The sequence below is a fragment of the Mustela lutreola genome, chromosome 14 (assembly GCF_030435805.1).
Source record: "Mustela lutreola isolate mMusLut2 chromosome 14, mMusLut2.pri, whole genome shotgun sequence".
NCBI classification, from domain to species: domain Eukaryota; kingdom Metazoa; phylum Chordata; class Mammalia; order Carnivora; family Mustelidae; genus Mustela; species Mustela lutreola.
Window position 1 is genome coordinate 75,353,663 of NC_081303.1, and position 21,511 is coordinate 75,375,173.

The window sequence follows — 21,511 nt, forward strand, 5'->3', positions numbered from 1 at the left end:
AAACCACAGTGAGACATCACCTCACACCTGTCAGAACGGTTGCATTAAAAAAGAGAAGAAACAGCAAGTCTTAGAGAGAAGGTGGAGAAAAAGGGACCCTCATGCACTGTTGATGGGAATATAAATTGGTGCAGCCACACTGGAAGACAGTATTGAAGGTCCTCATAAAACTAAAAATAGAACTATCTTATGATCCAGTAATTCCACTACTGGGTATTTAGCCAAAGAAAATGAAGACACTAAGAAGATGTACGCGCCCTTGTGTTTGTTGGAACTTATTTACAATAGCCAAGATATGGAAGCAACCAAGCTGTCCATCAGAAGATGAGTGGATAAGGAAGATGCGATGCATATGTACGTACAAACACAGAGGAATATTACACAGCCACAAAAAAGAGCTCATACCATTGTACCAACATAGATAGACCTAGAGGGTATTATGAGAAGTGAAATAAGTCAGACTGAGAAAGACAAATGATTCTGTACAATTTCACTCATATGTGGTATCTAAAAAACAAAACAAATAAATAAATTTTAAAAAAGCACAATCAGTCCTATCAATACAGAGAACAAACTGATGGTTGCCAGATTGGTGCAGGTGGATAGACAAAATGGGTGAAAAGGAGTGGGAGATACAGTCTTCTAGTTATGGAGTGAATAAGTCATGGGAATAAAAGTCACTGTGTAGGGAACATGGTGGTACTATACTAGTGTGGTATCGGAACAGATGGTAGCTCTACTTCTGAGCACAGCATAACGAGATGTTGAGTCTCTGTTGTACATGTGACACTAATATAACATTGTGTGTCAGCTATACTCAGATTTTAAAAAGTAAAATATCCATTTTTTTAAAAAAATTTATTTATTTATTTGACAGAGATCACAAGTAGGCAGAGAGGCAGGCAGAGAGAGAGAGAGGAGGAAGCAGGCTCCCTGCTAAGCAGAGAGCCCTATGCGGGGCTCGATTCCAGGACCCTGGGATCATGACCTGAGCCGAAGGCAGAGGCCTTAACCCACTGAGCCACCCAGGCGCCCCTAAAATATCCATTTAAAATGTTTATACAGCTACTTGTACCTTTTATGTGCCCAACATTGTACTAAATCCGTTAAGGAAGAGACATTCTCCTTTTTTTTTTTGTTTTTTATTTTTATATGCATTTTTTGAAGATTTTATTTATTTACTTGAGAGGGAGAGGGAGAGAGAACACAAGCAGGCAGCTGTAGGGTGAGGGAGAAGCAGACTCTCCACTGTGCCAGGAGCCCGATGTGGGGCTCGATTCTAGGACCCCAGGATCATGGCCCGAGTCAAAGGCAGATGCCCAACCGTCTGAGCCACCCAGGTGCCCCAGACATTCTTGTAAAAGTTAGGTAGAAGATGCTTTCTTCTCTGAATAATTTTATATAACTAGAAAGCATAAGAAGTATTATTACACTCAAATGTGAAACATTGTACATATTCAAACAGCATTAGGAGATGAACTAGTGTACAAATGAATAGTAGAGATGAGTATTGTAAGAATTCTGAGGATGTGGAAATGGTTGTGGTCTGGAATGTTTTGATATTAATGGGTGAGGTGACACACAAGTCAGGCCTGAACAATAGGTAGGGTCTGATTGAATACAGAGGTTGAGAAGCATCAAGTGAGAGGCATCGTGTACATGTCTCCTGATTTGGGAGTTCAGTCTAATGTCATTGTCAGCAATCAACTAGTTTTCACTTTACAGACTGTTGAGTTCCATGACCAATCAAGGGTTTCTTTGAATGTCATCAGGCTGTAAACCCTGTAGAGGTGGCTTTGGTGACCTGGCAGTCTGTGAAGGAAATGGTGTTTGAAGGGGGGCCCCGTCCATGGATCTTGGAGCCCTCCCGATTCTTTCTGGAGTTGAGCATGGAGAAAACAGAGAAAATTGAATTAACACAAGTCCGGCTGCCAGCTAAGAGAAAACAGAACCAGTACATCTACCGGGTCTTGTGCCTGGATTTGGGGGAACAAGTAAGTAGGAAAAAAATCTTTTTCTAACATTGCTTTTAGCAGTAAGACCTCGAGTCTTTTTTGCTTCTAGCCATTCCTTTTCAGATTCTAATAGATTTCATTTAGAGACTGGGTAGGAAAATTCTTTTTTTTCTTCCAAATTTTTGTTTAAATTCTAGTTAGTTAAAACAGGAAAATTCTGGTTTTTGATTAGATCTGTGCAGATAAGATAGTAAGTGTGTTGCCCTTTATCAGTTGAATTAGTTTTATTATTTTAGAAGCAGTGATGGATGCACACACATCTGTGCCCGCTTCTGCCAAACCAGTAACACAGGTTTGCAGTTTCACTAGGGTTGAGAATTCAGTGTATGACTCTCTAACCAGCCCACAAAAAATCGATGTATAATTTTAACTTAAAAAGAACTGAGCTTCTTTCTAACATCTCTTGTGAACTTTGCTGTGTATGCGGCTGGAGGCCGGCCGTGTCAGAGCAGAGTCCTCCCCGGCCGAGCCCTCTTGCCTTTGTCTCCACATTCTGTCCATTTGGTGCTTCCAGCAGAGAAATGTTGAAACACAAAATAGTTTTTCCACTTTTTATCAACTGATAACAAAAGGTTTGGTGGAGAAAAAGGCTGAAGTAATTGGCCAGAACTGAAATTTTAAAAAGATTTTATTTATTTATTGGACAGAGAAACAGTGAGAGAGGGAACACAAGCAGGGGGCGTGGGAGAGGGAGAAGCAGGCTTTCCGCCGAGCAGGAAGCCCGATGCGGGCTGATCCCAGGACCCTGGGACCATGACCTGTGCCGAAGGCAGACAATTTACAATTGACCCAGCCAGGTGCCCCTCAGAATTAGATTTTTTAATATTCTCTTTGTTTATAAACCCCCATAATACCCTTGTTTCTCTTAGCCACATGATTCAGAACTATGATGATTACTGTGTCCAAAGGGATCCGGTACCGCAGTCTGAATAATTCTGACACCTGTAGATTGGAACAACTGCCATCAATTATCTACCCACAGTTGCCTCTTGCTCTGCTGTTTCTTTAAAGGCTCTGACATTCCGAATTGGAAATCACCCAGGTGTGCTGAACCCCAGTCCAGCTGTGGAGGCCGTGCAGGTGCACTTCATATGTGCCCACCCTGCCAGCATGTCCGTGACCCCAGTCTACAAAGTGCCAGCTGGTGCCCAGCCATGCCCTCTGCCACAGCACAACAAACAGTTGGTGAGTTGGTGTGTTTCCGCCTAACTTGATACTTTTGCCTTCCATGCCTTTACTTAAAGAAAGTAAAGCTTTTGTCTTATTAAAGTGAAGGAAATATTTGTTATTCTTTTTCTGACAGTGTCTGTAAAGAGTTAATTAAACTAGTTAGAATTGGCTACACTTAGTGACACTTAGTTTGCTTACTGTACATAGGGACATAGCTTGTAATTGTGGCACTAAACAATGAAGATGTCTCTAAACTTCTAGATAGTTTGGGTAGTATCTTTCCCTACCAGATATTTTATTGTCATTATTGGTAATTAATAGAATTTATCTCTTCTCTACCATGAAGAGTAATGATAAGCAATAATGTAACTAGTAGGGATTGAGGAATAAATGAGTTTTCTAACCTAAAAACTAGAACAACAGACTGTATACTAAATGAGATCGACTTTAATTACAACCATAGGAGAATCGAAGTCCTTTCTTAGCCTATGCAGAACAGAACGATCGATTGTTCCTATTTTACAGATGGGAGAGTCTTGAGACTCCTAGAGATTGAGTAATTTCTCCAAAGGCATAAAGCTAGAAAATAGCATATCCTGTTCAACTCCAAAGCACATGTTATTGATTTTATACTATTCTTTTTACTATAAAAGAAGAATATGAGATGCTACAGGTTAGGAACTCTTTTTTTTTTTCAGAACTAAATTCCACAGGAAATATTATTTGAAGTTTATAAGTGATGTACTCTTTTTTAAATTTTTTACTTTTTAAAAAAGATTTTGTTTATTTATTTGAGAGAGAGAGAGAGATCATAAGTAGGCTGAGAGGCAGGCAGAGACGGGGCGGGGGGGGGGGAAGCAGGCTCCCCACTGAGCAGAGAGCCCGAGGCGGGGCTTGATCCTGGGACCCTGAGATCATGACCTGAGCTGAAGGCAAAGGCTTAACCCACTGAGCCACCCAGGTGCCCCGATGTGCTCTTTTTAAAAAGATGTGTTTAGGGCACCTGAGTGGCTCAGTTGGTTAAGAGACTGCCTTCGGCTCAGGTCATGAACCTGGAGTCCCAGGATCGAGTCCCACATCAGGCTCCCTGCTCAGCAGGGAGTCTGCTTCTCTCTCTGACCCTCTCCCCTCTCATGCTCACTTTCTCTCTCATGTAAATAAATAAAATCTTTAAAAAAAAAAAAGATGTGTTTAGTTCAGAGAGAGAGAGAGAGCATGGGGGGAGAGGCAGAGGAGGAGGGAGAGAGAAACCCAAGTGGACTCAGAGCTGTGCGTGGACCCCGGCACCATCCCACAACCCTGAGATCAGACCTGAGCCAAAACCAAGAGTCTGACACTCAAGGGACTGCACCATGCAGGTACCCTATAAATGATTTGCTTTTTAAAAAAGCATTTAGGGAGCACCTGGGTGGCTCAGTCATGAAGCATCTACACCTTCCACTCAGGTCATGACCCCAGGGTCTTGGGATCGAGCCCTGCATCAGCCTCTCTGCTCAGCAGGAAACCTCCTTCTCCCTCTCCCACTCCCCCTGCTTGTGTTCTCTGTCTCTGTCTCTCTGTCAAATAAATAAATAAAATCTTAAAAAAAAACCCCACGTAGATGGAGCAGAATAAAAGTTATCCATGTATTTGTCATTCAGTGTCACTTTTTTCAATTGAAATAATTTATAGAAAATTTGTAAGAAAAGGGTGCCCCTGGGTGGCTCAGTTGGTTGAGCGTCTGACTCTTGGTTTTGGCTCAGGTCTGATCTCAGGGTCCTGGGATTGAGCCCCGCATCAGGCGCCGTGCTCGGTGAGGAGTCTGTTTGGAACTCTCTGACTTCCTCTCCCTCTGCCCCTCCCCCTAGCTTATGTGCTCTCTCTCTCTCAAATAGATAAATAAAATCTTTAAAAAAAATAGAAAATTTGTAAGAAATTTTTTTCTTGGAGCCATTTAGGAGTAATTTACAGACATACTTCCCCATACTTTAGAATTTATTTCTTTTATAAAAATAATTAAGTACAACTTATATACTGTAAAATTCACCCTTTTAAAAGTGTACAAGTAAGGGGCGCCTGGGTGGCTCAGTCAGTTAAGCATCTGCCTTCAGCTCAGGTCATGATCCCAGGGTCCTGGGATCGAGCCCGGCATCTGGGACCCTGCTTCTCTCTTTCCCTCTGCACACACTGTCACTCTCTCTCTCCCTCGCTCTCTCACAAATAAATAAATATAATCTTTATAAACAAATAGCATACAAATAAGTGTTTTGCAGCGAACTCCAACTGGTCCAACTCCAGAATACTTTCATTTCCCCAAAAAGAAATGCACACCCAGTAGCAGTCACTCCCCATCCCCCCACCCCAGTCCCTAGAAACCACTATCTGTCTCTATGGATTTGCCTCTTCCATATGTTTCATATAAATGGAATCCTATTATATGTGGACGCACCCTTTTTTGGTCAATTTTTTAAAATTTATTTTTTTAATGTTTTCTTTCTTTCTTTTTTTAAAAGGTTTTATTTATTTGCTTGACAGAGATCACAAGTAGTCAGAGAGGCAGGCAGAGAGAGAGGAGGAAGCAGGCTCCCCGCTGAGCAGAGAGTCCCATGCGGGGCTCAATCCCAGGACCCCGAGATCATGACCTGAGCTGAAGGCAGAGGCTTAACCCACTGAGCCACCCAGGTGCCCCGGTGGTGGTTGTACTTTTGATGTCATATCTAAGAAATGATTACCTAATCCAAGGGCACAGATATTTATACCTGTGACTTCTCTTTATAGTTTTTAGGCCTTACATTTAGGCCTAGTCCATTTTGAGTTAATTTTTGTTTGTGGTATGAGGTTGGAGTGTACCTTCATTCTTGTGCATGGTGATAATCCACTTAATCCGGCATCATTTGTTAAAAAGGTTATTCGTAACCTTTTTAACAAGGTTAAATTGTCTTGGGCTCTTTAAAAAAGAATCTGTTAACCTTGGGACGCCTTTAAAATCTTTGTAGTACGTTTTGAAATTGGGAAGTGTGTGTTCTTCAATTATGTTCTTCATTTTCAAGATTGTTTTGGCTGGGGGCGCCTGGGTGGCTCAGTCAGTAAGCATCTGCCTTTAGCTGTAGTCATGATCCCAGGGTCCTAGGATTGAGCCCTGCATGGGCCTCCCTGCTCAGCGGAGAACCTGCTTCTCCCTCTCCCTCTGCCGTTCCCCTGCTTGTGGCTCTCTGGCTCTATCTCTCCGTCAAATAAATAAATAAAATCTTTAAAAAAAAAAAGTCTTTAAAAGATTTATTTATTTATTTTAGAGAGAGTGACCGAGCATGAGTAGGAGGAGGGGCTAAGAGAGAGGGAAACAAGCAGACTCCTTGCCAATCAGGAAGCTCAATACAGGGCTCCATCCCAGGATCTCAAGATCATGACTTACGCTGAATACAAGAGTCGGCCACTCCACCAACTGAGCCACTCAGGTGCCCTGTCTTGGCTATTTTGAGTCCCTTGCATTTCTAAATGAATTTTAGAATCATCTTGTCAATTTCGGGGGGAAAAAAAGCAGGGATTTTGACAGAGATTAGATTGAATCTCTAGATCAATTTGGGGAGTATTATCATCTTAATAATATGGTCCTCTGATTTATAACCATGGGATATCTTTCCATTTATTTAGGGCTTCTTTAATTTTTTTCAACAGTGTTTTATAGTTTAGAATATACAAGCACTCCTTTTGTTAGATTTATTCCTAAATATTTTCTATAGCAAATTTCCTTGGGGGAAGGCTTCTGGTCTATAACCATTAAATTTGATATTGGCTGTGGGTTTTTCCGAAGATGCCCTTTATAGGTTGAGGAAGTTTCCTTTTATTTTTATTTTTTTAAGATTTTATTTATTCATTTGAGTGAGAGAGCATAGCAGGGAGAGAGGCAGAGGGAGTGGGAGAAGCAGATTCCCTGCTGAGCTGGGAGCCCAACGTGGGGCTCAATCCCAGGACCTGAAGATCATGACCTGAGCCGAAAGCAGACGCCCAACCATCTGACCAACATAGGCGCCATGGGGAAGTTTCCTTTTTAGTTTTTTGAATGTTTTTATTATGAAATAGAAATGCATTTTTGTTAAATATTCTTTCCGCATCTGCTGAGATGATCATACATTTTTCCCTTTATTCTATCAAGATGATGTGTTACACTGATTGATTTTTCATATGTTGAACCAACCTTGCATTCCTGAAATAAAACCCCCTTGGTCATGACGTATGAACCTTTTTATATATCCCTGGATTCTGTTTGCTAGTATTTTGTTAGTTTTTTTACATCTATATTCGTACAAGATTTTGTGGTTTTACTTTTTTGTAGTGTCTTTGGTTTGGTCTTAGAATAATACTAGCCTTTGAGAATGAGTTGGGAAGTACTGACTTCCTCTTCTAGTTTTTGGAAGAGCTTATGAAGGGTTGGTATTCAGTATTCTTTAAACATTTGGTAGAATTCACCCATGAAACCATCAGGGCCTAGGATTTCTTTGAATGTTTATGTGTTTCTTTAGTTACTGATTCAGTCTCTTTTCTTGTTATAGGTATAGTCAGATTTTTTATTTTTTCTTGAGTCATTTGTATATAGAGTTTTCCCATTTCGTTTAGGTTATCTAATTTGTAGGCCTAAACAGTTGTTCACAGTAACCCTATGTAACCTTTTTTTTTTATTTCTTTAAGGATAGTATTAATGTCCCTCCTTTCATTTCTGATTTTAGTAAACTGAGTCTTTCTTAATCATTTCAGCTAAAGGCTGGTCAGTATTGTTGATCTTTTCAAAGGATCAATTTTTAGTTTGGTTAATTTTTTTTTTTTTTACAGACAGAGATCACAAGTAGTCAGAGACACAGGCAGAGAGGCAGGCAGAGAGGAGGAAGCAGGCTCCCTGCCGAGCAGAGAGCCCAATGTGGGGCTCGATCCCAGGACCCCGAGATCATGACCTGAGCTGAAGGCAGAGGCTTTAACCCACTGAGCCACCCAGGCGCCCCTAGTTTGGTTAATTTTTTTCTTTTGTTTTTCTATATTATTTATTTTGCTGTATTCATTATTGTTTCCTTCCTTCTGCTTGGTTTGAATTTAGCTTCTCTATTTTTTCTAGTTTCTCAAAGTGGAAGTTTATGTTATTGATTTGAGATTCTTCTTTTTTTTTAATTTTTAAAGATTTTTTTTAAAGATTTTATTTATTTTTAAAGATTTTTTTTTAAAGATTTTATTTATTTATCTGACAGGGAGATCACAAGTAGGCAGAGAGGCAGGCAGAGAGAGAGGGGAAAGCAGGCTCCCTGCTGAGTAGGGAGCCCAATGTGGAGCTCAATCCCAGGACCCTGAGATCATGACCTGAGCCGAAGGCAGGAGCTTTAACCCACTGAACCACCCAGGCACCCTGAGATTCTTCTTTTTTAATATAGATATTTGCAGTTATGTTTTCCACTAAGCATTGCTTTTACTGAATCCCCTAAGTTCTGATATGTTGAGTTTTATTTTCATTTGTCTCAGCATGTTTTCTAATTTACCTTTGATTTCTTCTTTGACCCATTGCTTATTTAGGAGTGTGTTTATTTTCCACCCATCTATGAATATCTCAAATTTCCTTCTGTGTTGATTTCTTTTTTTTTCTTAAAGATATTATTTATTTGACAGAGAGAGATCAGAAGTAGGCAGAGCAGCAGGCAGAGAGAGACAGGGAAGCAGGCTCCCCACTGAGCAGAGAGGGGCTGGATCCCAGGACCCTGAGATCATGACCTGAGCCGAAGGCAGAGGCTTAACCCACTGAGACACCCAGGCGTCCCCTTCTGTGTTGATTTCTAATTCCATTGTGATTAGAAAACATACTTTATGATTGAAATCCTTTTGAATTTATATATAAATATTATATGGACCTTATATAAATCTATTTGTTTATAAAATGTATTCAGGCTTGTTTTGTGGCCATACATAGGGCCTCTCTTGGAGGACATTTCATGTGCACTTGAGAAGAGTATATTCTGTTGTTGGGTGTGGTGTTCTGTAGAACACCACATGTCTAGTAGGTCTCTGGTATTCAAGGCCCCTGTTTCCTTGTTGATCTTCTTTCTGGTTCTCTCCATTATTGAGAAAGGAACTGGAATCTCTGACTGTTATTGTTGGATTGTCTCTTTCTCCCTTAAATTCTCTCAGATTTGCTTCATGCATTTTGGGGCTCTGTTATTAGGTATATCCGCATTTATAACTATTAAATCTTTTTGGTATATTGACCTTTTGCAACACCACAATGCAATGCTGACACTTCCTGGAGTTGGCTCCAACTCTGCACTTTTAAGTGTACAGTTCCCAGCAGAACTGCCCTCCCTTCAGATGCCAGCTGCAGGTTCAGGGATCACAGGCCACCCACATTTCTAACCAACTTGCTATAAATTTGAGGATTCCTATAATCTCTTCCGGTTCAGTAATGTGTCAGAATGACTCGCAGGTACAGCTTTATTATAAAGGATACAGATCGGGACCAGTGAGAGGAAGAGACATAACGAGAGGTCTCAGGGGGACCCAGATCTGGAGTCTCTTCCCATGGAATCAGGTTTGTGGGCAACACACCACGTGCAATACACTGACATGTTCACCAACCAGGAAGCTCTAGAATCTGTATGGGGCTTTATTACATAGATATGCTTAAGTCGTTGACCACGTGCTTGAACGTACTCCAGCTCCCCTTTCCTCCGTGAAAGCTGGGTTGGTAGCACCTGGCTCAGCCCCATCGCTCTGGTCGCATGGTCGGTTATCCTGGCCCGACCAGTCACATGGTCGCATGGTCGGCTGTCCTGGCCCGACAGGTGCCCGGCCTGAGTCATTGCAGTGTAAACCCAGGTGCAATCTATGAAGCCCACCATGAATAAAGGATACATTCCTACTGCTCAGGAAATTCCAAGTGCTTAGGGGTTAATTCTCAGACACTGCGGACAAAGGCCAGACAATTTCTTTATTAAACAACATTCTTTTATCACTCTGCCTCTAGTCCTTCGTTGTCTCTAGGGACAATTTTTGTCTTAAAGTTCATGTTTTTCTCATCCTGCTCTCTCTTGGTAACTGTTTGTACAGTATATCTTTTTTTTTTTTTTTCATCTTTGTATTTTTTTACTCTTTGATCTTTGAATCTAAAGTGTTTGTCTTGTCACAGCATAAAGTTGGATCATAGATTTACCTTTCATGTAATTACTGAATTAGGCTGCATTCACCCCTCTCGTTTTGCTATTTATCATATGCCCATTTTGTTCCTCTTTTTCTTCACTTCCTTTTGTGTTAAATAAATATTTCTAGGGGCGCCTGGGTGGCTCAGTGGGTTAAGCCACTGCCTTCGGCTCGGGTCATGATCTCAGGGTCCTGGGATCGAGCCCCACATCGGGCTCTCTGCTCAGCGGGGAGCCTGCTTCCTCCTCTCTCTCTGCCTGCCTCTGCCTGCTTGTGATCTCTCTCTGTCAAATAAATAAATAAAATCCTTTTTTTTTAAGTATTTATTTATTTATCTGACAGACAGAGAGATCACAGCAGGCAGAGAGAGAGAGAGAGGAGGAAGCAGGCTTCCCGCAGAGCAGAGAGCCCGATGTGGGGCTCGATCCCAGGACCCTGGGATCATGACCCGAGCCGAAGGCAGAGGCTTAACCCACTGAGCCGCCCAGGTGCCCCAATAAATAAAATCTTTAAAAATAAATAAATATTTCTAGTGTAACATTTTACTTCTCTTATCCTTACATTTGCTATTTTACTTTGAATTATTTTATTAGTTATTACTCTAGGGAATACAATTAACATCTTAACATTTGACAGTCCAGTTTGGAATAATACTGACTTTATTTCAATAGTGTACAAAACCTTTGTTCCTATTAAACTCCATTTCCTCCCCTTTCTTTGTGCTGTTAGTGTCATAATCTTTATTCATGCATGATCCTCAAACAGATTTACAATTAGTGCTTTATCCATTTGTCTTTAAAATCAGACAGGAAAAAAAAAAGAATTACAAACAAAGTCATGTATGCTGTCTCTCATATTTACGTATGTAGTTACCTTTACCAGGCTCTTTATTCATTCCTTCATGGGGATTCAGGTTACTGTCTAATGACCTTTCATTTCAGCCTGAAGGAACCCCTTTTCTTTCTCGTAGGGCAGGTTTACTAGCAACAAATCCTCTCTGGTTTTGTTATATCTAGGATTATCTTAATTTCTCCTATATTTTATTTTATTTTTTTTTAAAGATTTTATTTATTAATTTGACAGAGAGAAATCACAAGTAGACAGAGAGGCAGCCAGAGAGAGAGAGAGGGAAGCAGGCTCTCTGCCGAGCAGAGAGCCCGATGCGGGACTCGATCCCAGGACTCTGAGATCATGACCTGAGCCGAAGGCAGCGGCTTAACCCACTGAGCCACCCAGGCGCCCCAATTTCTCCTATATTTTAAAAGATTTTATTAATTTATTTGAGAGAGAGCAAGAGAACACAGAGGGAGAAGCAGACTCCGCACTGAGCAGAGAGCCCGATGCGGGACTCGATCCCAGGAGGCTGGGATCATGACCCGAGCTGAAGGCAGACACTTAACTGACTGACCCCCCACCAGGTTCCTGCTCCTTCGTTTTGGAAGGATTATTGTGCTCAATATAGGACTCTTCATTGGCAGTCTTTTTCTCTCATCACATCTTCTATGGTTTCTGATAAAAAAGTAGGTATTAATCTTATGTCCTTCCCTTTCCGCTTTTATGACTCTCTCTTTGACTGTGCTTATGACATGTTTAGATGCACATCTCTTTGAATTTATCCTGCCTGGAGTCCTTTGTGTTTCTTGGAGGTTAAATGTTGTTCATCAGTTCAGGAAGTTTCTAGCCATTATTTTTTCAACTGTCCTTTCTTCCTCTTTTTTTTCCCTTTCTTTTCTTTGTAGGGCTCTCATTCTGCATATACGGATATACTCAATGGTGTCCTGTGGGTCTCTGATGCTATTCATTTTTCTTTATCCTTTTTTCTTGCTGTTCGTCGGACTGGATAATCTCAGCTGACCTATTTTAAAGTTCTCCTATTCTTTCTTCTGCCTATTCAGATCGGCTATTTAGTTCCTCTCATGAATTTTTCATTGTGATTATACTCTACAATTTCAAAATTTACTTTAGTTCTTTATTGGTAGCCTCTATATGCTAAGACATTATTATCATACTTTACTTAATTTAAACATAAATTTCATTAGTTCTCTGAACAAAATAGTTGATTCAAAAAGTCTATGTTTATGGGGCACCTGGGTGGTTCATCTGCTTTTGGCTCAGGTCATGATCCCAGGGGCCAGGGACTGAGTCCGTGTTGGGCTCCCTGATCAGGGGAGCCCGCTTCTCCCTCTCCCACTCCCCCTGCTTGTGTTCCCTCTCTCTGTCTCTCTCTGTCAAATAAATAAATAAAATCTTAAAAAAAAAAAGTCTTTGTCTACTAAGTCCCATGTCTGAACATCTGCAGGGACAGTGTCCTTTTTTTTTTTTTTTTTTTTTAAGGTTTTATTTATTGAGAGAGAGAAAGAACAGAGGGAGAGGGAAAAGCAGCCACCCTGCTGAGTAGGAAGGCTGATGCGGGGCTCAATCCCAGGATCCTGAGATCACAACCTGAGCCAAAGGCAGAGGCTTAATCGACTGAGCCACCCAGGCGCCCGAACCCCAGGACAGTTTCCATTAACTGTTTTGTTCCCTATGTATGGGCTATCATTTCTTTTTCTTTTTTTAAAGATTTTTATTTATTTATTTGAGAGAGAGAGAGAGCACAAGCGGGGGTTGGGGAGGGAAAAGGAGGCTCCCCACTGAGCAAGGAGCCCAAGATAGAGGTTAATCCCAGGACCCTGGGATCATGACCCGAGCAGAAGGTAGATGCTTAACTGACTGAGCCACCCAGGTGTCCCTACTTTCTTGTTTCTTTGCATTTCTAATGATGTTTGGTCGAAAACTTGACTTTTTTTTTTTTTTTTTCAGATTTTATTTATTTGGTAGAGCATGCATGCTCACAAGCAGGGAGAGCAGCGGACAGAGGGAGAGGGAGAAGCAGTCTCTCCGTGGAGCAGGGATCCTGATACGGGGCTCAGTACCAGGACCCTGGGATCATGACCTGAGCTGAGGGCATATGCTTAATGGACTGAGCCACCCGGGAGCCCCAAAACATGACAGTTTAAATAGCATTAATTGTCACGGCCAGCGCGACAAATCGGCCAGGAAAACGTGAGGGCTAAGAGGATGGTGAAAGAAATTAAGAGACAAAGAGATGGGGGCAGGAGGGCCACTGAAGATGATGTCCAACAGTACCGATTTTATTCCACATCTTACAATCATTTATAAGGCAGACCAGAATAGGAGGAGTAATACATCAGTACCTAGTCAGATGACCGCAAGTTTCTATAACAAGTTTACATTAACTACCAGCAAACCTTGTGATACCAGGTAGTTTTGGCTAAAGCCATTAGCAAGGCAGTGAACCAGGGAGTGGGTTATGGGCAGTACAGAACGACAAGGACCAACGGAGAACTCATGACCCTGACCACGTTGTTCCCTTCTGTAGGGGAGTATGTGCGAGTCACACAGCACAGACCCTTTCTCAGTGTTACTCAACTTTCTCATCCTTAACCTTATTACGGTGTCCGGACTTTGAAGGAGACGCAAGTCAGGGCCTGGTTGGATCCTCGGCTCCAACCATGCCATAGCCTCCAACACATAATCTAGCAATTCTGAAATCATATTGTTCCCTCACTAGGTTTTGCGGCTGTTACTGGTTTTTGTTGTGGTAGTGGTAGCTGTTCAGTGACCTTTCTAGTTCTGTAATGTCTGTATTTCTTTGTCCCTTGTGGTCACTCCAGTCTCTGCATGCTTAGCTTTGTGATCAGCTAAATTGTTGGATATCAGTTTCCTCAATTCCAGGTATTTTGGGGGGGGAGTATATTAAATTTATATATAAATTCAGAACAACTGAAATTTTTTTTTAAAAATTTTATTTATTTATTTGACAGAGGGAAATCACAAGTAGGCAGAGAGGCAGGCAGAGAGAGGAAGGGAAGCAGGCCCCCTGCTAAGAGAGAGCCCGATGTGGGGCTCGATCCCAGGACCCTAAGATCATGACCTGAGCCCAAGGCAGTGGCTTAACCTACTGAGCCACCCAGGTGCCCAACAAATGAAATTTTTATGACACTGAGTCATCCTAGTCATCCTGTCCCCCCAAAATATATATATATATATATGGAGAGAGAGATCAAATCTAGATCAAAAATAAAAAATAAGTATAAAGGATATTTTGAGAGACATTGGGGAAAACTGACTATATATTAGATGATATTGAATTAATATATTTTTTAAATCTTTATTTATTTATTTATTTATTTTTTAAAGATTTTATTTATTTATTTGACAGAAATTACAAGTACACTGAGAGGCAGGCAGAGAGAGAGAGAGAAGGAAGCAGGCTCCCTGCTGAGCAGAGAGCCCGACGCGGGACTCGATCCCAGGACCCTGAGATCATGACCTGAGCCGAAGGCAGCGGCTTAACCCACTGAGCCACCCAGGCGACCCTATTTATTTATTTTTTAAAAGATTTTATTTATTTATTTGACAGAGATCACAAGTAGGCGGAGAGGCAGGCAGAGAGAGAGGGAGGAAGCAGGCTCCCTGCTGAGCAGAAAACCCCATGCGGGACTCGATCCCAGGACCCTGAGATCATGACCTGAGCCGAAGGCAGAGGCTTTAACCCACTGAGCCACTCAGGCACCCCAATATTCTTTTTTTAAAAGATTTTAATTTGTTTATTTGACAGAGAGAGATCACAAGTAGGCAGAGAGGCAGGCAGGGTGGGGTGGGGGAAGCAGGCTCCCCGCTGAGCAGAGAGCCCGATGCAGGGCTCAATCCCAGGACCCTGAGATCATGACCTGAACTGCAGGCAGAGGCTGTAACCCACTGAGCCACCCAGGCGCCCCTTGAAGTAATATTCTAATGTGTGATAATATTGCTTTGGTTACTTAGAATGTTCTCATTCATAGGAATGCGTGCTAAAATATTTACGGATAAGGTGCCATGATACTTATATCATTTAGCAAAAAAGAAGAAGAAAAGACACACATAGAAATGGAGGAAGGAAAGTAGAGGGAGAAAAAGATGAGGCAAACGGTAAACCCAGAGCAAGGGCTACATTCATACTATTCTTCAACATGACTGTAGGTCTGAAAATTATCAAAGAGAGGCTCCTGGGTTCTCAGTCTGTTGAGCATCTGACTCTTGGTTTCAGCTCAGGTCAAGATCTCAAGGTCATGAAATTGAGCACCACATCGAGCTCTGTGCTCAGCAGGGAGTCTGCTTGAAATTCTTTCCCTCCCTCTACTGCCCACCCCAAATAAAAAAATAAATCTTTTTCTTTAAATTATTGAAGATTGTATTTATTTATTTGACAGACAGAGATCACAAGTAGGCGGAGAGGCAGGCAGGGAGAGAGAGAGAGGGAAGCAGGCTCCCCGCTGAGCAGAGAGCCCGATGCGGGACTCGATCCCAGGACCCTGAGATCATGACCTGAGCCGAAGGCAGAGGCTTAATCCACTGAGCCATCCAGGAGCCTCTAAAAAAATAAATCTTAAAAAAAAAAAAAAAAAGAAAGAAAGAAAATTGTCAAAGAGAAAAGAATGGGATAAACATGAGCCCTTGCTTCAGGGGTATCTCAATGCCTCCTAAACTATTGTTTTTTTCTTTTTCTTTTTAAAAATTTTTAATAGATTTTAGTTATTTAGGGGCACCTGGGTGGCTCAGTGGGTTAAAGCCTCTGCCTTCAGCTTGGGTCATGATCCCAGGGTCCTGGGATCGAGCCCCACATTGGGCTCCCCGCTCAGCAGAGAGACTGCTTCCCTGCCTCTCTCTCTGCCTGCCTCTCTGCCTACTTGTGATCTCTGTCAAATGAATAAGTAAAATTTTTTAAAAAGAGATTTTAGTTATTTATTTGACACACAGAGAGAAAACATGAACAAGCAGTGGGAGTGGGAGAGGGAGAAACAGACTCCCTACTGAGCAGAGAGCCCGATGTGGGGCTTGATCCCAGGACCCTGGGATCATGACCTGAGCCGAAGGCAGACCCTTAACGACTAAGCCACCAGGCGCCCTTCTCTCTATTTTTCTAATGCAGATTCCTGTATCAAGCCTGAGGGACACCGTTCTGGAACTGGCAGTGTTTGATCAACACAGGAGAAAGTTTGATAATTTCAGTTCGCTAATGCTGGAATGGAAATCCTCAAATGAAACCCTAGCTCATTTCGAAAATTATAATTCCGTGGAGATGGTAGCAAAGGGTGACGGCAGTGGGCAGACTCGCCTACATGGTATTTTGGTGACTTAGAAATCCTTTTACATGTCTGCTTAGTGTTTCTGCACTGGTGCCCATGGGTAACAGTTTATTTCAGATTTCATCATATCTCTCTTTTCATCTTTGATCATTGTATGTTTTAGCAAATGTATATAAAGATTTCTTGTTGCAAAGTCAGGGTCTAGGATCCAACATTTCTCACAGGAACATAAAATTAATTTTAATCTATTTATTACATATTATTTGCCTAATGTTATAAAAATTGCATTCATTTACTAGAAAATATTTATTGAGTGACTGTTACATGTAGGACCCTGTGCTAGGCACCTGAGGATGGAGTGGCATATGAGATAGTCGTGGCCTGTGCCCTCATATGTATGTGTGTGTGTATATAAATATGTGTATATATATACGCCTCTGCCTTTGTATAAGTATTTTTTGACGATTTTATTTATTTATTTATTATTTATTCTAGAGGCGGGTAGGGGCAGAGGGAAAGGAAGAGAGAGAATCTCAAGCAGATTCCCTGCTGAGTGTGGAGCCCAGTGCAGGGCTCGATCTTATGACCCTGAGATCAAGACCTGAGCCAAAACCAAGAGCCAATGCTTAACTGACTGAGCCACCCAGGTGCCCCACTTAAAGACTTTAGATATTACAATTGTGTTAGGTGTTTTGAAGGACAAAGATGGGGTGCTGTAAGAGTTAGAGAACCTAACGTAGTTCAGAACAGAGAAGGCCGCCCAAGAAAATAACATTTACACTGAGACCTGAGGGGGCAGCCAAAAGGGGAGACAGAGAATATGGTGAGCGACTTTTACAGAGGGACCGGAGGGACCAGCAGGGGTTCTGAGAGAGAGCAGCAAGCCCTCACGTGGCCTCAGTCCTCCGTCCTCTTCTTGTGTCACGTTTGCCAATTCACCAAAGCAGTCACCCACCTAGACCGACACAAGGTGGACAAGCCCTGCTCAAGGACACGGGTGTAAGCAGGCAAGCTTCACCGCAGGCCAGTGACAGGGACGTCTGCCGCAGAGCGATCCCCAAGTGAAGGAAGGGGTCCAGAAGGTAACTTTTCAGTTTCCGGCATGAAGGTTTGGATGGACGGTGTAACCATTCATGGGATGAGAAACGCTTGGAGAAGGAAGAGTCAGCCTTCTCCACACACACAGGGAGTGCAGCCACAGGCCAAGTCGGAAAGCTCCGCTAGGGAACGCGGCAGCACGATATTCATGTGTATGTACTACTGTAACTGTGACACCAGCCGTGCGCTGCACTTCGTGTGAAACCTGGTAGCAAGGCGGGGCGCCCGGCTGGCTCAGTCGGTGGAGCATGCGACTCTTGATCTCAGGTTGTGGGTTCGAGTCTCACATTACCTGCAGAGATTACTTTAAAATCTTAAAAAAAAAGTAGCAAGGAAAGAGATGCTCTTTACTTGCTGTAACAGTCAACCACCAGATACCGTCTGTGCGCCCTCTCTTTCCTGATTTCATCCCTTCCTCTAACTCCGTCACTGTGTCCTCACGTCTGCCCATGTTACCACAGGAGCCTCCTGGCTGACCTCCCTGTGCCTGTGCTGCCCTCTAATCTGTCGTCCACACTGCTGTCTAGATTACCTTCCTAAAGTACAGATCCAAACCTCTTCCTTGAGAGAGGCACCTGGGGCGCCTGGCTGGCACATTCAGTTCGGCATCTGACTCTGGGTTTCAGCTCAGGTCTTGATCTCAGTGTCCTGAGATTGAGCCCCGCATCAGGCTCTGAGCTCAGTGGGGTGTCTGCTCTCTCTCTCCCTCTGCCCCGGCCCCACTCTCTCTCTGTGTCTCTCTCAACTTAAATCAATCAATCCATCCATCAATCAATCAATCTTTTCAAAAATTGTTCTGGCTACTGTGGCCTGAAGTCTACAACATGCCAAACGCCGTACCAGATGTGACCCTCGTAACAGCCCTGGTACAGTGTTACTCCCGTGATGTCAGTGTGTCCCTCCCTCATTTGTTGAGTTCTTACTATATTCAAGGTGCAGTTTTAAGCTTTGAGATTACAGCAGGAAAATAGGGGAAGCAGCAAGCTCTCTGACACTGAAGCCCAAGATGTCAGCCACTTACTGTCCTGTCACCACCCTGCTGGGGGTAAAATCCCTGTGGTCCAGCTTACCATACCAACCCCGGCCTACCTCTCTGGCTCCACCTGCTGTTATTACCCATGTATACTCTGTATTTTTCTCACACTCAACAACTTCATTTATTTATTAAAAGGGTTTTTTAAAGGCTTTATTGTTTTAAGTCATCTCTACACCCAACGTGGGGCTTGAACTGATGACCACAAGATCAAGATTGCACACTCCTCTGGCTGAGCCAGCAAGTGCCCCCTACTCACAACTCGATATCCTTCGCCATGACAAGGCTTCTCGTACCTCTTCCCTTTCACACGTTTATGTTTTCTTTTCTTGCACCGTCACGGGGCTGAAATTTTCCTCTTGCCCTCTGGAAGTTTTCTGTTCCTCGATATTACCTATCTAAGGAAAATATTCCTTTTCTGTGCTCTGCACAGAGCAGCACTCACACTCGGTATGGTAGTGGTTGGTTTCCCTCTCAATCATCATAGTAAACCCTGCAGGCTTCTTGGAAAGCAAGGCTTGTGTTTTCTTCTTCATCTCGGCCTCCTCATCATCTGGCGCAGTCCCTGCAGTAGCCCCGCAGAAAATCTGTGTTCATGGACGGCCGGAGCATCCTGTGGAACCCCCAGACTCAGGCGCAATCATACTACTATTTGGAAGATAAAACAAAAATTGACTTAAGTGGCAGATTTATGGTAAAGTTTTAAAAAAAGAAAGAAAAAAAAGAATAAATAGGTAAAACAGAGTCAGATTACAGAAAGTGTCAAATACTAGTTGAAGGAGTTTGAATTTCTGTAATGAGGAATAGTTGTTTAAAGTGGCCCAGCTGAGGGGCGCCTGGGTGGCTCAGCTGGTTAAGTGTCTTCCCCGCATCCAGCTTCCTGCTCAGCAGGGAGCCTGCTTCTCCCCCCCCCCCTCTCTCTCTCTCTCTCTCTTTTTTTTTTTTTTTAAGATTTTACTATTTATTTATTTGACACAGGGAGAGAGAGCACAAGAAGGGGGAGCAGCAGGCAGAGGGTGAAGGAGAAGCAGGATCTCTTCTAAGCAGGGAGCCTCATGTGGAACTTGATCCCAGGACCCTGGGATCAAGACCTGAGCAGAAGGCAGACACTTAATGGACTGAGCTACCCAGGCGCCCCCTCACTCCAATTTTTAAACTAAAAAATTTCTCCATACACGGTTATTAGTCTGTGTTTGGACCCACAGACCATTAGAGTTGGAAAGAATTTTAGACTTTGCCTAGCCCAAACCCTCATTTAAAAAAGAAACTGATGGGGCACCTGGGTGGCTCAGTGGGTTAAGCCGCTGCCTTCGGCTCAAGGTCATGATCTCAGGGTCCTGGGATCGAGCCCCGCATCGGACTCTCTGCTCAGCAGGGAGCCTGCTTCCCTCCGCCCCCACCTCTGCCTGCCTCTCGGCCTACTTGTAATTTCTCTGTCAAATAAATAAAATCTTTAAAAAAATATATCAATCAACACAAAAACTCAGTTTTCTGTTTCTTGTGTTTCCCCCAGAAAGTATTTGTTATCTTCCTGCAGTAGAACATCATTTGGAAAAAAATAGGGCAGAATGGTTTTCTGGAGACACTTTTGTAGTCTACATGTTACCGTTTCTCACATGTCTCCAGGTCATCAGGTCCTTAAAGTACATCAGTTAAAAGGGACTGTACTCATCGGAGTCAATTTTGTGGGCTACTCAGAGAAGAAAAGTCCAGAGGTAAGAAACAGGAATCACTGAAATGTAAGGCTCTTCATTTCTAACTTTAAAAAAAGAACAAAAGTCACTACATCACTTGCAACTGATGTAGATCTGAGACCTGTGCACCTCTCTGATTCTGTTGTCTGTGGTGCATGAAAGAACTCTGGAATCTTTTCTCACCTTTGTGGTGATTGTGCATTTCTAGAAACTTTCCAACTTGCCCAGATCTGCAGCTGTGGAGCTGCTCCTGGTGGACGATGTGACCATACTGCCTGAGAATGCCACCATCTATAACCACCCTGATGTGAAGGTGAAAGTTGGAGGGGTGGCGTCAAATGGGATCGCATGGGAGGGGGAGAGTGTGAGGTGACTGAGATGAACAGTAAGGCAATGAAAACAAGCTAATTTCTGTGTTGAGAATCCCTGATAAGTTTAGGTGACCTGTGCGTAATAATTAGGTGCAGCACCCTTGGTAGTCATACTGTGATAATCTTGGTTTGTTTTTGGCCCAAAGAGGATGGAGTGTTGTCTGTCTCATTTTTCCCTAGGAGATATTTAGCCTTGTGGAAGGATCTGGTTATTTTCTGGTCAACAGCAGTGAGCAGAACATTGTCACCGTCACTTACATGGAAGCAGAAAGTTCTATCCAGGTGAGGTCTAGAGATAGTCCCAGGTTGACAGTCTTGGGTTAAAGTTCATCCTTACAAGAATGATTGGAAAGTTCCACTGTGAGTCTCAGACTTGTTACAAAAGTAACATTTGCCTCATTTTTTAACCTTAGTAGATTCTCCAACCCAAAACAAGCTTTTTTTTTTTTTCTTCAACTAGCTGGGCAATTTTTGTTTCTAATGGAACCAACAGTGTAGAAGACATCTAATTATAAGATTTCCATAAAAAGAGGGTTCATTTCTATACATTTCAAAGCAAGAACTGTGGGGACAATTAGTTGCACTGTTGACTTCATAACCTGAGTGTAGGCTGTTTCTGGCCAGGGTGTGATGACTCGATATATTAAGCCGTGTTTGCAGTCAACATGCCAAGGGATTTACTTTTAATTGACGTTCAGTTATAAAAACAGTAGCTTATATTAACATATGTATGTATTTCCCTTCCTTCTAAGAGCTCAAAGAAATTTCTCTCTCCTCGGTCATACTGTTTAGCGGGGGAGATTGCAGCGCTGGGGACAGAGTTTGGAAGGATCTGTTGTGCCGGGTGGGATCC

The 21,511-nt window shown here is 42.7% G+C and overlaps 1 protein-coding gene across 8 annotated transcripts in view; it reads left to right on the forward strand.

Annotated features, from left to right (window-relative positions):
* NUP210L (nucleoporin 210 like) overlaps positions 1-21,511 on the forward strand; it is an 86,819-nt gene that overhangs the window by 36,393 nt on the left and 28,915 nt on the right. For 7 of the 8 annotated variants that reach the window (XR_009347372.1, XM_059145694.1, XM_059145696.1 and 4 more), the window contains 6 exons: positions 1,773-1,994; positions 3,027-3,200; positions 16,306-16,498; positions 20,220-20,308; positions 20,496-20,600; positions 20,839-20,940. Coding sequence is in view for 7 of the 8 variants with exons in the window: in XM_059145694.1 (XP_059001677.1) it covers positions 1,773-1,994; positions 3,027-3,200; positions 16,306-16,498; positions 20,220-20,308; positions 20,496-20,600; positions 20,839-20,940 (885 nt within the window). In the remaining variant the exon portion in view is untranslated. The remainder of the gene's footprint in view (positions 1-1,772; positions 1,995-3,026; positions 3,201-16,305; positions 16,499-20,219; positions 20,309-20,495; positions 20,601-20,838; positions 20,941-21,511) is intronic. The other variant, XM_059145700.1, reaches the window with a different exon arrangement.